Genomic DNA, 15,459 nt, shown 5'->3' with positions numbered 1-15,459 from the left:
CTTCTTCCCTCCCTCTCTCCCTCTCCCTCTTTATCCTTCTTTCTCTCTCTCTTTGTCCTATTCTCTCTTTCTATCTTATGGAGACAGGGGAGGTGAAAAATGGACCAATTTTTGGCTTTCCCAGGGTGCCTGCAAGCCCCATTTTTCACCTTCCCCACCTGCACAAGGCCTCCGCAGGCTAGAAACAGGCTAAAATGGGCCATTTTTTGGCCCAAAACAGGCTAAAACAGGCCTGGTTTTCACCTCCAGAACCTCTCTGTAGGCCAAAAATGGGCTAAAACAGGCCAGTTTTTGGCCTCCCCAGCTGTCTGTGCATCCTATTTTTCACCTCATCTATCTCCAGAATGTCTCTACAGCCAAAATGTTTGGCCTTACCTTCCAGTTCCAGCCCACAGGTTCGCGAAGTTAAGTCCTACACTTGGCCGAAGGGTGGGGGCTGGCGGGTGGGTGGGGTGATGTGGACAGGGCAGTCTCATGGTCCTGCCTGGGCTGGATTAATGGCTTCGGCAGGCCATATACGGTCCGTGGGCCACAGTTTGAAGACCCTTCATATAGAGTCTGCACTGGATAGGTTCAGAAGAAAAGCACATACTCTAGTATCTTGGGTTTTAAAGGCTGGTGGCAGGGATGAAGATTATGCTCTCAGACTTAAAAAAAAGATCCTTTCAATCTAGCTTCATAATAAAGTAGAATTAGCTCATCTGATTGTGATTCTCTGGTTTATCCTATGTCACCATCAATGATCTATCCAAACATCTGAGACAGGGGTAAGCTGGTCCAAATGATAAAGGTGATCATATGGCATAAATATTTATTTAAATAATTTATAAGAATTCAGATATTTTAAGGCAGGAACAAAGTATCAATGCAATATATATGCAACAATTTACTTCAACATTCATCATTGGCCATATTGCAGCATTACTGACAGTATGGTTACATCTGAAGAGCTTCAGATTCTTCAGTCCTGATTTAATAAATTAACTATGAATGCTAGAAATATGAGCTGAGTTAAGGAACAATTTGCAGTCAAATGTGTTTCTCTGGGTTGATGCACTATATTTAGCCATGGTTTGTTGCACCATACTTACTGAGTACACAACACTTCCAAAACATATAAAGCATACTGTATTTTTCGGAGTATAAGACGCACCTTTTTCCCTCAGAAAAGAGGCTGAAAATCTGGGTGCGTCTTATACACTGAATACAGCATTTCTTGCCTCCTGAAACCCTCCCCCCTTCATCAAAATGGCCATGCATAGCCTTTAGGAGGCTTCCAGAGTGCTCCTGGGAGCTGGGGAAGGCAGAAATGAGCGAAAAATGCCCCCCCCAAGCACTCTACAAGCCTCCTAAAGGCTATTTATGCCCTTTTTTGAAAAGAAAACGGGCCCATTTTCATGAAAAACTTTTTTTAAAAAATTGACTCTTCAAAATCTCAGTGCATCTTATACTCTGAAAAATATGGTACTAAACAAACCCAAACTGGTCACACTATATCAGTAGTTAGTATCACATGTGAGTCTTGGTATTGCATCCCTCTCATACAACCATGCAGTACTTATCTCAAAAGGCTTGACAACCTTTGTCCCAGAGGTTCAATATTCCTACTGGCTCGCACTATGGTGATCTCTGGCCTTATTTTCAGGTTAGCTTATCACCATTGTTAACTTCAACAGCTATAACAGTCACAATCTCCAGCAAATATGGAGATAAAAGCAGGGATAGTTATGGTGAAGGATTTGATGGGGGGTGATAGAAGCAATAACATCTTGAACATCTTGAATCATCTCACTTGTTCCTCTGTCTATAAAAGCCCTCAGTCTCATGTAGATGCAACAATTTTTCTAGCCTCATTTTGGAGGTACAACAACAGGACTGCTCTGGACTTTTATTTTGCCACTTTAGATGCTGCAATGCAGGTAAGAGCCCTAAGAAAAGAAACATTTGAGTTAGCAGCTTCTTTCTGTCTAATACTATGAACAAATTTGGAAATGGCCTTCGATATACTATCATGAGGATCACTCATAAGAAAAATCAATATAAATTTTTCTTTCTTTGGTTCTTACTTTGGTTCCTTTGGATCCTGGATCTCCTGTAGGTCCAAAGGGTCCCCTTTCACCCTATAAACAAAACACTATGTTTTATTTTGAATGTAAAAAATGACTTCTTTCCTAAATTCCATACCTTAATCTATAAACAACCTATTAAGCTTCTGCAATCATGCAGCCTCCATTTGTGGTCTACATATCCCATTTTCAGCATGATGGGAGATTTATAAATAATCTCCAGTATAAAAATGCTTTAAAAATGCAACAGGTAGATGATGATGATGATGATGATGATGATGATGATGATGATGATGATGATAGATAGATAGATAGATAGATAGATAGATAGATAGATAGACAGACAGACAGACAGACAGACAGACAGACCGACCGACCGACCGACCGACCGACCGACCGACCGACCGACCGACCGACCGACCGACCGACCGACCTGGTGGGAGTGAAGATAAGGGCTGCTACTACACGTTCAAAGTCCCATGCCATATTTGTATGTATGTCACACTTGTGCATAAAAAAGTGGTAGAGCTTCAATTACCCAGTCATCATTGTCACTTTTTGCCCTTCCACACAGATGCTACTATATGGATAGATAGTTGTATTGTTTTATGTAAACTGGGTGCTTCTCTACTTATACAATTTAGGACCAAGACACCAAGGAGCAAACTGTGGCTCCCACATAGAAACTGTATTTGTTTTGAACAGAACAAGTGGTTACCAAATCTATACTAGTCTTCCCTTAATATCATAAAAACATACTACATTTTTATTAAAGCAACGTTCAACTAACATTCTAGTGATCAAGAAACATATTATAAAAATAACTGATTACCTTTCTTCCATTTCTTCCTTTGAAACCTTTTTGTCCTGCTGTGTTATTATTTATTCCAGGAGTACCCTGGATATATTGTGATAAAAATATTTATGTTATTTTGTCATTAGGCATGTTTTAGTAGTATTAACTGAACAGCACATAAACATAATTAGTACAAGATTAGATTGATACACTTTTGTCAGTCCTTTGAAGGCTATACCAGCAAAATTGAATCAGCATTTTGAAACTTCCCTATAAACCAAAAGGATTATATAAATTAAATAGATCTATCAACATCCAAAAGAATAATACTGGTACCCCTGGGGTGATAGAGATAGAAGAAGGATCTATACTATGTATATTTGGGGCAAATATTCATAGCAGTTATCTCCCTAGATACCAATGAAGAAGAAAAATAACAGCTCTCAAAAGAAACCAGCATGGCTGCACAAAGATCTGTCTGATAAATGGAAAGACAAAAATGACAAGTATAAAAAATGGAAAGAGGGGCACATAACTAAGGCAGAATATCAGCACATAGCCCGAGCCTGCAAAGATGAAATGAGGAAAGCTAAGGCTCAAAATGAACTTGCGACAAAAGTCAAAAATAACAAAAAAAAATTAGGAAGCAATTGGTCACTAATGGAAGAAAGTGGCAAGAAGGTGAAAAGCAACAGAGAGAAAGCAAACCTATTTACCATATTTTTTGGAGTATAAGATGCACCGGAATATAAGATGCACCAAAATTTCGAAGAGGCAAATTTTTTAAAAAAGTTTTTGCACTGTGCAGACCTCCCAAAAACAGCCCATTTTTGCGACGGGTTCATCTGGGTTCAGGAGAACCTATAGTTAATGTTATAGCCAGTTCAGAGAACCTCCAAATTCCATCCCTGGCTAGCCCTTCCCACCTCAGCCTGGAAGCTCCCACCCCAGCCCAGCCCTCCCAGGAGTCTCCATGTGTCCCGTTTTGGATGCAAGGTAAGTGAAGGCCGAAGTGGAGGCTCAGGGAGGGGGGAAACATGCCTTGTGGAAGTTTTCACCCTCCTAGAGGAAAGCCTCCAGAATCTGGGGAAGGCAAAGACATGTGTGCTCCCCCCCCCGCCATGGTGCAGGAGGCAAACTACACCACACCCACCATGGCCACACCCACCCAGCAACCAGACAGAGAGCCCATTGCTGAAATTTTTGAAGCCACTCTTGTACCCAGGTACAGTATAGGTGGTACCTCACTCAATAGTAGTAACTGTGAGAGAGATCTTGGAGTCCTAGTGGACAATCACTTAAATATGAGCCAGCAGTGTCTACAGCTGCCCAAAAAAAGCCAACACAATTCTAGGCTGCATTAAGAGAGGGATAGAATCAAGATCATGTGAAGTATTAATACCACTTTATAATGCATTAGTAAGGCCACACTTGGAATACTGCATCCAGTTTTAGTCACCAAGATGTAAAATAGATGTTGAGACTAGAAAGAATGCAGAGAAGAGCAACAAAGATGATTAGGGGACTGGAGGTTAAAACATATAAAGAACAGTTGCTGGAATTGAGTATGTCAAATTTAATGAAAAGAAAGATTAAGGGTGACATGATAGAAGTGTTCCAATATCACAGGGGTTCCTACAAAGAAGAGGGAGTCAAGCTATTCTCCAAAACACCTGAGGGAAGATTGAGAAGCAATGGATAGAAACTAATCAAGGAGAGAAGCACAACCGAGAACTAAGAATAAATGTTCTTGACAGAACAATTAACCCGTGGAACAACTTGCCTCCAGAAGTTGTAAATTCTCCAACACTGAAAATTTTAAAGAAGAGATTGGACATCCATTTGTCTGAAATGGTATAGGGTTTCCTGCTTGAGCAGCGGGTTGGACTAGAAGACTTCCAAGGTCCCTTCCAATTCTATTCTATTCTTTCTAAATATATATTATATTTAATATATTCTAAATACAGTATATATTATATTTAAAATTGCAGTATAAATGTATAATATTACTGGCATACACTCTTCTTTAAAGAGAGTATATGGAGATTAACATTGTGGACCTAAAGTAACAGTGATTCTCTGTTAATTCTAACACAATTCCAGTCTCTAAAATATCTATAATATACACATGTGCATAACTAGGCAGAATAAATAAGACCAAAAATTTCCCTCAGTTGTCTCTTATCAATAGCTTTTAAAAATAATCATTATTATATACAAAATGACTCATTTTTCCCTAATATTTTTAACCATAGAACAATACATGACATTCATTTCCATTAAAAAATATTTACCAGATCTCCTTGGAAACCATTTTTGCCACATTCACCATGAATTCCCTTGACTCCTGGGCTGCCCTTTAAAAAACAAAACACATGAGAGATGTTTTGAACAACAAGATGTAACTGAGTCTTAATTCATACAAAATGGAAGCAACTTCTGGCAGATGGCCAGAATAGCTGAAGGCAGTTGGGCATCCTCATTTCTGAGAGGAACATCTACATCCATCACTCCTTTAATGCAAATGGCCATGTGCCTAATTCTCAGTTTGTGTACTAGCTCACTGTTAACTATAAATGGTTTATACCTTCCTGCACTACAAAGAGAAGCTGAGATCAGTGTAGTATTGACAGAGGTAAAACAATATATCAGTAACGTTATTTTGGAATACAAAAATGCTATGGTAGTATGGGGAGGGAGGATGACACTAATGCTAGTTTGGATCTCAGTAATTATACACTTGTATAATACTATTTATAATACACTTATGTACTATAAATTGAATTTTTACTCTTATTGTAAAAATTGAAAAATGTATGTTTGAGAAATGTTGCCTCATTCCTCCTCATTCAGCTCTGAATGTCATTGTTCTTATAGCTGAAACCATACTGGCAGAAAAGAGAGGTACCAACAAGTTTGAGGTGCCATAAGTTCTAGAAGTCCAAAAATGAATATTAGAAATAAATGCTATTATTTCATATTATAATGAAAGTAAGGATCCCCTGGCCATATGGAAATGGATAAGGTGACCAGATGTCCCGATTTTGGTGGGACAATCACGATTTCTAACAATTTGTCCCATGTCCCGGGGCGTTTTTAAAAAGTCCCGATTTTCTGGCTTCATGTTGAAAGCCCAATGGATTTGCTTAAGAAATCCTAATTGGGGCAAGACAAAAGACACTCTGTCTAACCTCTCTCTATATCTCAGTACTTTCATTGAAGATATTAAAACGTTAAAGCAAGAAAACGGAACACCCCCCTGCCACTTTTACCTCCTTTTATAAGAAAAGATGACCCAGTACCATAGAGATCCAGGAAATACTTTGGCTAGAGAAGTAGCGACTATTCCTTCCTGGATTTCCCAGAGGGGAGGGGCACAGAGGTTGGAGGTCGGCTCATGTGGGGAAAATGGTGGCAAGGTTTCTTTGAAAAATATTTCCCTGGGACTAATTTCACCATTTTAATTTGCTCAGTTCTTTGTATTAACATCTACATCATTCTGGATTGACTTGGAGTGCCTGCCTCCTGGTAAGTGAGCTGGGTTTTTTTCTTTTATTTTTTTTAATGTATTGTAAAATAATATTTTATTTATTGTGCATAGGACTTTTTAAAATAGTTTTATTCTGTGTGGATTCTTTTTTTAAATTGTCTTAGACTATTTAAAAAAAGATTCTATCCAAAATAAATTGAAGTGAAACCATTTTTAAAAATTCTATGCACAGTACTTTGAAATATATTGTGCATAGAATTTTTAAAAATAGTTTTACTTCAATTTATTCTGTGTGGAATAGTTTGAAATGTTTTACTTCAATTTATTCTGTGTGGATTCTTTTTTTAAATTATCTTAGACTATTTAAAAAAAGATTCCATCCAAAATACAAAATACCAGCTGCAGTTATTCACTTGAGAACAGTGACAAGAAAAGTGGTATAGTGACCAAAGTTACAATGGCATTGAAAAAAGTGATTGATGACCATTTTTCACACTTAGTGACCATTTTCACACTTAGCGACCATTGCAGCATCCTCATGGTCACGTGATCAAAATTTTGATGTTTGGCAACAGTTACAATTTATATTTGTAAATTGTAGTTATGTTGAAATAAAAAAAATATTACAATACTATTTTTGCGTTGTATGAAAATTTTTGCTCTATAAAATTTTTAATCAAGCCCCCCCCCCAGGTCAAAGGTGTCCCTCTTTACCAATCTGAAAATCTGGTCACCTTAAGCGTGACTACTGTCTTGACCTCAGCTAGAAAGGAATTAGAATGGATTGGCTGGAGTTTGGAATACCAGCACTCTGAATTTCAAATAAATAAACCAAATAAATCCAAGTACCTGGTTACCAGGGTCACCTTTTTCTCCTTTAAATCCTGGAAGCCCAGGGGAGCCCTTTGGAGACAAAAAAATCTATTGTCATTAAATTTATTGAGTTAAATTAAATATTTAATCAAATTTAATTAATTAAATAAGTATCATTAATTTATATGGAACATTAATAGAAAATAAAGAGAAACAGATCTTACTAGCTCTCCATTAATGCCATCAAATCCTTTTTCTCCATTGCTTCCCTGCAAAAATTATTAGGCAAAGTTCATCACAAGATCAAGCACATATTACTGTTCTATGATTTGATACCAAGCACAAAAAATATACAACATCCAAACTACTTTTTATTTTAGTTGTTTTCGTTTTTTAGTTTCTGACAGCAAACGATTTTAAAAATTTGAAAACTTTGCAAGACTATTATTACTTCCATTTGTGGTAATTATTCATTGTTATACTATTTTCAGTCGTGCAGTTGTTAAGACACTAAGTTGGAAATTAGCAGAATGGGAGTTCTAGTCCTGCCTTAAGCACAAAGCTACCTGGGTGACCTTGGGCCATTTTCTTTTTCTCGGCCCTAGAAAGAAGACAAAAACAAACCACTTCTGAAAACGTTGCCAAAAAACCTGCAAGGATTTGTTCAGGTAGTTGTCAGAAATCACAACTTGTTTGAAGATTACACTATAGTGAAATCCTAACATATATACCACAGAACCTGTGGTAAGAAGGGCGGCCAATAAATTTAATAAGTAAAAATAAAATAAATATTTTAATTACATATCAGGAATTTGCTATATGTTGGGCCATTCCAGAACACTTTGAACTTTGTTCACATAGTCTGCATGACAATTCTGGGTGTTATCATATCATCTTCCAGAAGGCACATAGTGTGGAAATCTGGAATTTAGAATTACAGCTATTGATTAGTGTGACTTTTAGATTCCCACGATTGTTCTAAAGAATTGTAAGGACCATCTTTAATGCTGGTACCTAATAACAAAATGTCTTTAAAGCCGTACTTCAAGACTAAAATCAGATAACTGAGAAATCCTTTGGCCTCAGAGAGAACACAAAATGACATATATTTTTATCACTAGAAATAGTTGTCATTTATATATTCATTTTGGTCCAGGGATTTTTTGAGGAAGTTAAAATAATTAATAATAATGGGCAATTAACTCTTGAATATATTATATGATTTACAATTTTTAATCAAAAGTTGCATTTTTTAAAACAAAGAATTGTGTTGGTTACTGCCAAATTGATTGCAGCAATACATTGGAAAACTAAAGTACTTGTCATCATTCTTTGGAACAACTGATTTTAAAATGTGGAAACAGCTGTAACTGAAAAAACAACACATCAGCAAAAGTTCCTGAGAAAATCATTCATTCAAATGATGTACAGGGCGGGGCATAACCTTTTCCTAGGGGGTCACAGCAACACTTGTAATAACAACACAAATAATTCATACACCATTCGAAAGCCCATCAAAAACTGAGTTTATTGACACGATTTAATAGTCAGTATGACCACCATTAGCCCTTCGAACAGCATTCAAACGAGGTGGATAAGAACACAACAAATCTTCAAACAGTTCAGTTCGATTTTCCAGATTTTTCAACACAGTTTCCAAATTCATTCTCAAAGTTTCAACCGAATATCGATTTTGACCTTGCTCCTGAATCATCAGAGCTTCCACTTCATCCTTAATTATGGCCCCAATGTTCTCTGCCGGATTGAGATCTGGCGAATTTCCCGGCCAGACGTCATTGCCCCAAAATTCGACATTGTTTTCCTTTAACAATTGCTGAGTCGCATTTGCACGCATGCAAGGAGCTTTGTCATGAAGAAAGACAGCCTCACCAACCACCAAGACATTGTCTGGATCACTGAGAAATGGAATGACATTCTCCAATAAAATTTTCTCACGGAAATAACTGCCATCCCAGGATTCCCCTTTATCCTTCAAAACCCAATGCAGTTTCTTGGCTGTGAAAATGACGAAAATCCCGATGCAAGTCGGATTGCGAACGATTTGTCAATATCGTTCATGTTTGGCGATGTCGTCGACGTCTTTAGCCCAAATTCGATCGTTCTGGAAATTCGGTTTTCGAATGGCATAAACGAAGAATTCGTCAGATGGCGCCAAATGAAGAAAATCTTCCTCGGTCCATTCAGACAACCAATCGCACAACCAAAGCCGATCTTGAACGTGTGTTTGAGTTTTCAATGGTTTGCAAATGACGTGGAATGGCTTCAAACCTTCTCGTTCTCGATATCGGCCGATTGTCCTTTGATCAACTCGTTTTCCACGAATTTGAAGGATTTCTTGGGCCACTTTTCGGTTTCCTTTTCGTTGTTTGCGACTGCCAGTTGCAATGATGGCTTTGCTTTCTTGGGACAGTTGCAGAGGACGCCCTTCTCCAAATTTTGTGAAACATTCTTGGGCTGTTTTGTTCCAATTATCAGTAACCCAATCCGGATGACGTTTCAATTTGTTTGCAATCCATTTTCGATTGATAAACGTCGCTCCAGCATCGCGAGCCTCTCGAAAGGCAATGCATTTTATTCTGTCAATGATCCTTTGTTCTTCCGAATCGAATTTTCCAGCCATTCTTAAAGCAAATTTAACATTTAATAGCTCATTCAATTCAGTTTTTAATGGGCTTTAAAATGAGGTGTCGCGGAAGTTGTAAACTGCTGTCGATCTTGCTGTGACCCCCTAGGAAAAGGTTATGCCCCGCCCTGTATCAATGAGCCAATTGCTAAGTGATTGCTCTCATCTATCCAATTGTCTTTCTGGGAGAAATGCAGTATTAGTTTACCATGTAGGTGGTAATATCTATTTACTCCTGATTGAAAATTAAACATAATATAAACTTCTTGTGTTTGTGTGGGAGAGCATCAGAAAATCCCTGAAATATGAGCTAGATTGGGAAATAAATTTCAAAAAACCAAACAAACAAAATCTGGAGGAAGACAATAGGGAATCTGTTTCCATAATGTTGCCAAGAAAACAATGCAGATGGTTTCATCAGATCACCAAAATTCAAACTTGGTCCCAGCAGATTATAATATTATCTTTTTTAAAGATATAATTGTATTTATATCAGCTTCCAAACTCTTTTTTTGTATTTTTTATTTGTCCTTTTCTTCTGAAAATCCCAACATTTTCTGAAGTTTTTGTATTCCCCTGGTAGATTTTAAATGAGCCTACATAATTTTACCAGCTCTACAGATTAAACCTTGGTGGGAAGGCAAAAAATAACTTTTAAAAAGAAATTTATTTATTATTTTCTTAGTTGAGTGAATATTAAAATCCTTCCCCACCTCCACAAATATCAGTAAGAATATCAAGGATATTGCAATTTTCAGAAAGAGGGAAAATAGCTAGTGCTCATTTGGATATGATCTCTAATTTTAGCATACAGTCCATTTCTTTTAGTCCATGCTTTTAAATCAAGTTTCTGTACCTTCTCACCAATTATTCCTCTTTGTCCCTGAAAAAGAAGAGAACTATCAATACAATAATCTTAATTCAGGCAGTGGCATAAAGAACTTTTTGTGAAAACTTTAAAGGTATTGGATAAATACTGTAATTCCTACCTTAGGTCCCCTATTGCCTTGGCAACCACTGTAACCTTTATCACCATCTGATCCTGGCAACCCTCTTGGACCCTAACAATAGTGAAAATCAAGAAAGTTTATTATACAGAATTTGTATCAATTCCATGTCATGAACAGAGAATATTTTGGCTTTCATATGTTGCTGAATTATACATATGCATGTATATATGCATGTGTACACATGCCCTATCACATGATTCTCTTTGAGGATGAACAACGTTATGCAGAACACAGAAAAAGAAAAGGGAGTTTAAATTAGCAATAGCACTGAGACATATACCATTTTACAGTGCTTTTCAGCTCTCTAAATGGTTTACAGAGTCATCATATTGCCCCCAACCATCAGGGTCTTCATTTTATTGACCTCAGAAGGCTGGAAGGCTGAGTCCACCTCAATGAGCTTGGTGAGATTTGAACTGCCAAATTACAGGTAGCCAGCCAGCAGGCAGCAGAAGTAGCCTGCAGTACTGCACTCTAACCACTGCGCCATTGTGGCTCATTGTAGAAATTATATTCATAGTTCTTTAAACTTTGACATCTTTTTTATTGAAACTCATGATAAGTCTTACACACTTTTCATTACTTCTATAAAGCTACTTAGCCAATCACAAAGTTTTCTGATATTTGGGTCTCAATATAATAATTTTTTAAAATATGTCTTTGGTAGACCAAATTCTGTGGGCAATCTGGGTATCCATACACAAGGGCCATGATGGCAAACCTATGGCACACATGCCACAGATGGCACGCGGAGCCATATTTGTGGGAATGCCAGTCATCAGCTCCGGCGTGCATGTGCGTGCCAGTCAGCTGATATTCGGCCTTCCAGAGGGCTGCGGGTGGCCTTTTTCACCCTCCCCAAGCTTCAGGAAAGCCTCAGGAGGCTGAGGAGTTTGAAAAACAGGCCCAGCGGGCCCACTGGAAGTTTGGGAATGAACTTCTGGTTGGCCCATTAGGACTATTTTTTGCCCTCCCCAGCCTCCAGAGGCTTTCCTGAAACCTGGGGAGGGTGAAAAACGGCTCCAATGGGCCTCCGGAGTGCCGGGGGAGGCCGTTTTCATCCTTCCCAGCCTTCAGGAAATCCTCCAGAGGTGAGGAGGGTGAAAAATGGCCCCAACAGGCCAACTGAAAATTTGGGAACAATTTTGGCAAGCCGTAAGAAAAGTTTTGCCATCACTGAACAAGGGTAACGGGGGGAAAAAATAATATACAGAATTTCAGAAAACTTAAAACTAACACCAAAAATTATCCAAAAGGATGCCTAAACAAACTGTGTCAAGCATAAGTCAGAAAAACAGAAACATATTTAATTAAGATGGAAAACTTTGAGAGAATGAGTGAACAGAAGTAATGTAATGTAAAAGTAATGCTAGATGGTACAGAATCACTGCATGTTGTTTTGATTTTTATCATGATTTTTAAAATGTCTCTTTTTTATAAATACATGAAATGTAATTTAATAACTTACAGGTTCCCCTTCATCTCCTAAGTGCCCTGGGCTTCCTTCAAAACCTTGAGATCCCTGAAATTATGATAAGAATAACTGAAATCAAATATTATTTGAAGAATACATAATGATTGTACAAATATTAATTAATTAATTATAAAGTATCTAAACAAATTGGTATTTTTTTCTCCTTTACCTCCATTCCATATTTTCCTTGTTCACCTGGTTCTCCTTCTTCACCAATGCATTTGCAGTATATGCAGCAACAAGTCCGTTCAGCAATGTTATTCTTGCAAAAAGGAGATTGGTCACAGTAATAAGAATTACCAGTAAAAACAAAATGTATCCTTTTACCAAGCCATAACATCAAGAAAATAATGTAACAAGTTCTTGTAGCATTTCAAATAAGCATCACTATCAAATCACAATTTTTCTCAGTTCACCACTTTATCTTCCATCATCTTAAGATGATCACTTAATTGATTCAAGGAGCTAGGCACTTCTTCTAAGTATTCATTCAGCAGTTTTTGTTTTGTTTTCTGTGGAAGATTTTTGTCAAAGAAAGATATTTCAACATGTTTATGCTGTCTTACAATAATTTCAAACATGATTTTTGGTTAGTGGCCAGAAGCTACAAAATGCACTTTCCAGTCGTAGTAGTCTATCTACTGGGAGAAGAAACATTTTTCTAGACTTCACAAGTTGAACCACAAGGAGGTTATTGTTCCTCTTTTCAACATACTTTTGTTTCATAGGAGAAAGTTAGGTTAATTTAGTAGGGGTTTTTTTTGCTTTTCATTGGGTCATTCTCTCTTTGTTTTCTTATATACCAAATGCTACAGTAGAACACAAAAAGAGAACTTACAAATGGATGTTTTCTATTAAGTTGAAGTAGAACTTATGTCTGAGTGGATATCAAAAGAAGAGACAAGCACATATATGAACAATGCCAAACAATATAATAATACAGTTATGCCATATTAAAGTGCTTTTTTAATTCCATGTTTTCCCAAAAATACGACATGTCCTGATAATAAGACCAGGCCTGATTTTTGGGGTGGGTGTAAATATACACCCCCCTCAAAAAATAAGCCCTAGTGAAAGGGTGGTGTGGCCAGCACAGGAGGAAGCACGTCCCTTCCCCGGTCACCTCAGCGCTTCTCCTTAATCGGATTCGCTGAGCCGCTCTGGCTGCCATTCACGAAACAGCTGATTTGTGGTTCCTGCTCAGGCCGCGGCCTTCAGCAAGTGCAGCTGCTTTTGCCATTGATTGCTGCCACAAAAGCAGCAGGAGGCCAAGCGATGCACCCCATTCGCCTTGCACCAGCTTTCCAAAGGGTACTGTAGCAGCAGTTATCCACAATTTTTTTATCAGGCAAGTTGGACTCGCAAGGTTTTTTTTACAAGGTGCTTCCCTGGACAAAACATCTAGGAATGCAATGGAGCTACAAGTTTTGGGTAGGATGTGCGTCTCATGGCCCAACACCTCCCACCCCACCCCAATGCTAACAGAATCCTGTCTGCTTCCTTTCCCCACAGTCTCTTTAGAGAGAGGAGTGGCAAGTGGTGTGTGGGAGAAGTGAGAGGCATGGAGCAAGATGTGGCTTCTCTTGCCGTCTCTTCTCCCTGCCTCACCGGGCATAGCAGGCTTCCTCTGCAGCTTCCAAGCTGGGGCAGAGAAGCAGTGAAACACTCACCCCTTGGGTTGAATCAGACACTTCACTGGAGAAACCGCCCCATGCCTGCCAAGACTTCCTAAATCTTTTACTCCACAGATCATTCGTCTTGCAAAGAAAGCCCAACCTGATGCAGGGCAGTGGCAGGACATGTCAGGGCAGTGCCGGCCAGCCACTCAGACAGCATGAAGAACAGGGAGGGGAGGCAAGTGGGGCAACAGGACATGCAGTCCCATGCTTGCTGCCTCCTGCATCCCCAAAATAATAAGACCACCCCCCCAACAATAAGGCCAGGGCCATATTTCGGGGGTCAAAAGAAAATAAGACCCTGTCTTATTTTCGGGGAAACACGATAGCTTATCACTTACATTTTCTTTGCTCAATTAAGTTTCTGAAAGTAAACCATGGTTTTGCATGAACTCAGTCTATGGCAGTCAAACTACATTAAAAACTAACTCTGGCTTTATTCAGTTTGCAAAGACAGTCAATATTAAAAATTGTGTATCTTATCTGCCTTTACTGTACTAAGCTGCCTTTATGCAGCTTATGATGGAAAACAGTGCAAAAAGCTTTACAGGTTATTATTAATTAACAATGCAATCTTCCTGGATAGGATGAAAGCAAGTAGAAGATTTTCAATTTTCTGTAATATGAATTTATAGCGGCAGGGCAGGAAGATGGAAATATCGTGCTTTACTATAGATTTTTGCAACTTATATTTGTCCATATCTATAGAATTGAACCTACAGAATTTAAAGAAAGAGGACATCCATAGCATTCTTGACAATCCCAGCATGCATTGGAACTTTCTGGAGAGCTAGTCTAATGGCAAACCTTTATTTCACCTCTCAAAGGATGGTAGCCAAATTTCTTGGCTCTCAAGTCACAATAATTTACCCTTATTCAATAGATTTAAATGATATTTTACCTGTACCAATTTATTCTAGGTTTGAGCCTCTAAATTTGCAGTCCTAACATCCTCCCCCAAAGTAAAGTCAATTGGATTTGGAAGGATTACTTATGCCTTCACTTTTATGAATTGCTTACCATATATTTGAACAATTGACTGGCAATATCTCTCATGCCAATATTCAGCTGGATCTTGTAGCCGTAACCTTTTCCAAATTCAATGAATTGCAGGTCATCAAAATTCGAAGCTCCTTCCAAAACCACAGTTATTAATGCATCCAATCCTGGTTAAAATATTCATGGTTATTTGTAAGTATTCAACTAGTTCACTATTTGTAAGTATTCAACTTTGTAACAAAAATTTAATGCCTGCAGTTCATTATAATAAAGGATTTAGGTTTTAATGTCCATGTAAAGATATTTTAATTTTTATAATGTGGTACTGCAGAAATAGTGTACTAAAATGATGGGGGGGGGGAATCCAATGATAGATTTGATTAACCATCTATAGTCCACACAAACAAAGCCCCCAGTTTTCCACATTTAAGCAATTTATCTCTAACTCTGTTTCTGAGGACAGTCCTAGAAAAGGTATGTTGTGGAAATCT

At 38.0% G+C, this 15,459-nt stretch overlaps 1 protein-coding gene across 1 annotated transcript in view; it reads right to left on the bottom strand.

Moving 5' to 3' along the window:
* Positions 1–15,459, bottom strand: part of LOC106553328 (collagen alpha-6(VI) chain) — a 62,243-nt gene that overhangs the window by 24,147 nt on the left and 22,637 nt on the right. The window contains exons 8-17 of the mRNA XM_087714383.1: positions 14,990–15,135; positions 12,463–12,555; positions 12,288–12,341; positions 10,799–10,870; positions 10,666–10,692; positions 7,390–7,434; positions 7,202–7,255; positions 5,157–5,219; positions 2,899–2,964; positions 2,067–2,120 (exon numbers count right to left, since the gene is read on the bottom strand). Coding sequence (XP_087570509.1) covers positions 2,067–2,120; positions 2,899–2,964; positions 5,157–5,219; positions 7,202–7,255; positions 7,390–7,434; positions 10,666–10,692; positions 10,799–10,870; positions 12,288–12,341; positions 12,463–12,555; positions 14,990–15,135 — 674 coding nt within the window. The remainder of the gene's footprint in view (positions 1–2,066; positions 2,121–2,898; positions 2,965–5,156; positions 5,220–7,201; positions 7,256–7,389; positions 7,435–10,665; positions 10,693–10,798; positions 10,871–12,287; positions 12,342–12,462; positions 12,556–14,989; positions 15,136–15,459) is intronic.

Source organism: Thamnophis sirtalis, unplaced genomic scaffold (assembly GCF_051295495.1).
Source record: "Thamnophis sirtalis isolate CommonGarterSnake01/CBP01778 unplaced genomic scaffold, rThaSir2_p1.2 scaffold_4, whole genome shotgun sequence".
Taxonomy (NCBI): Eukaryota; Metazoa; Chordata; class Lepidosauria; order Squamata; family Natricidae; genus Thamnophis; species Thamnophis sirtalis.
The sequence above is the reverse complement of the archived record's forward strand: the minus strand, read 5'-3'. Positions and strand labels throughout refer to the sequence as shown.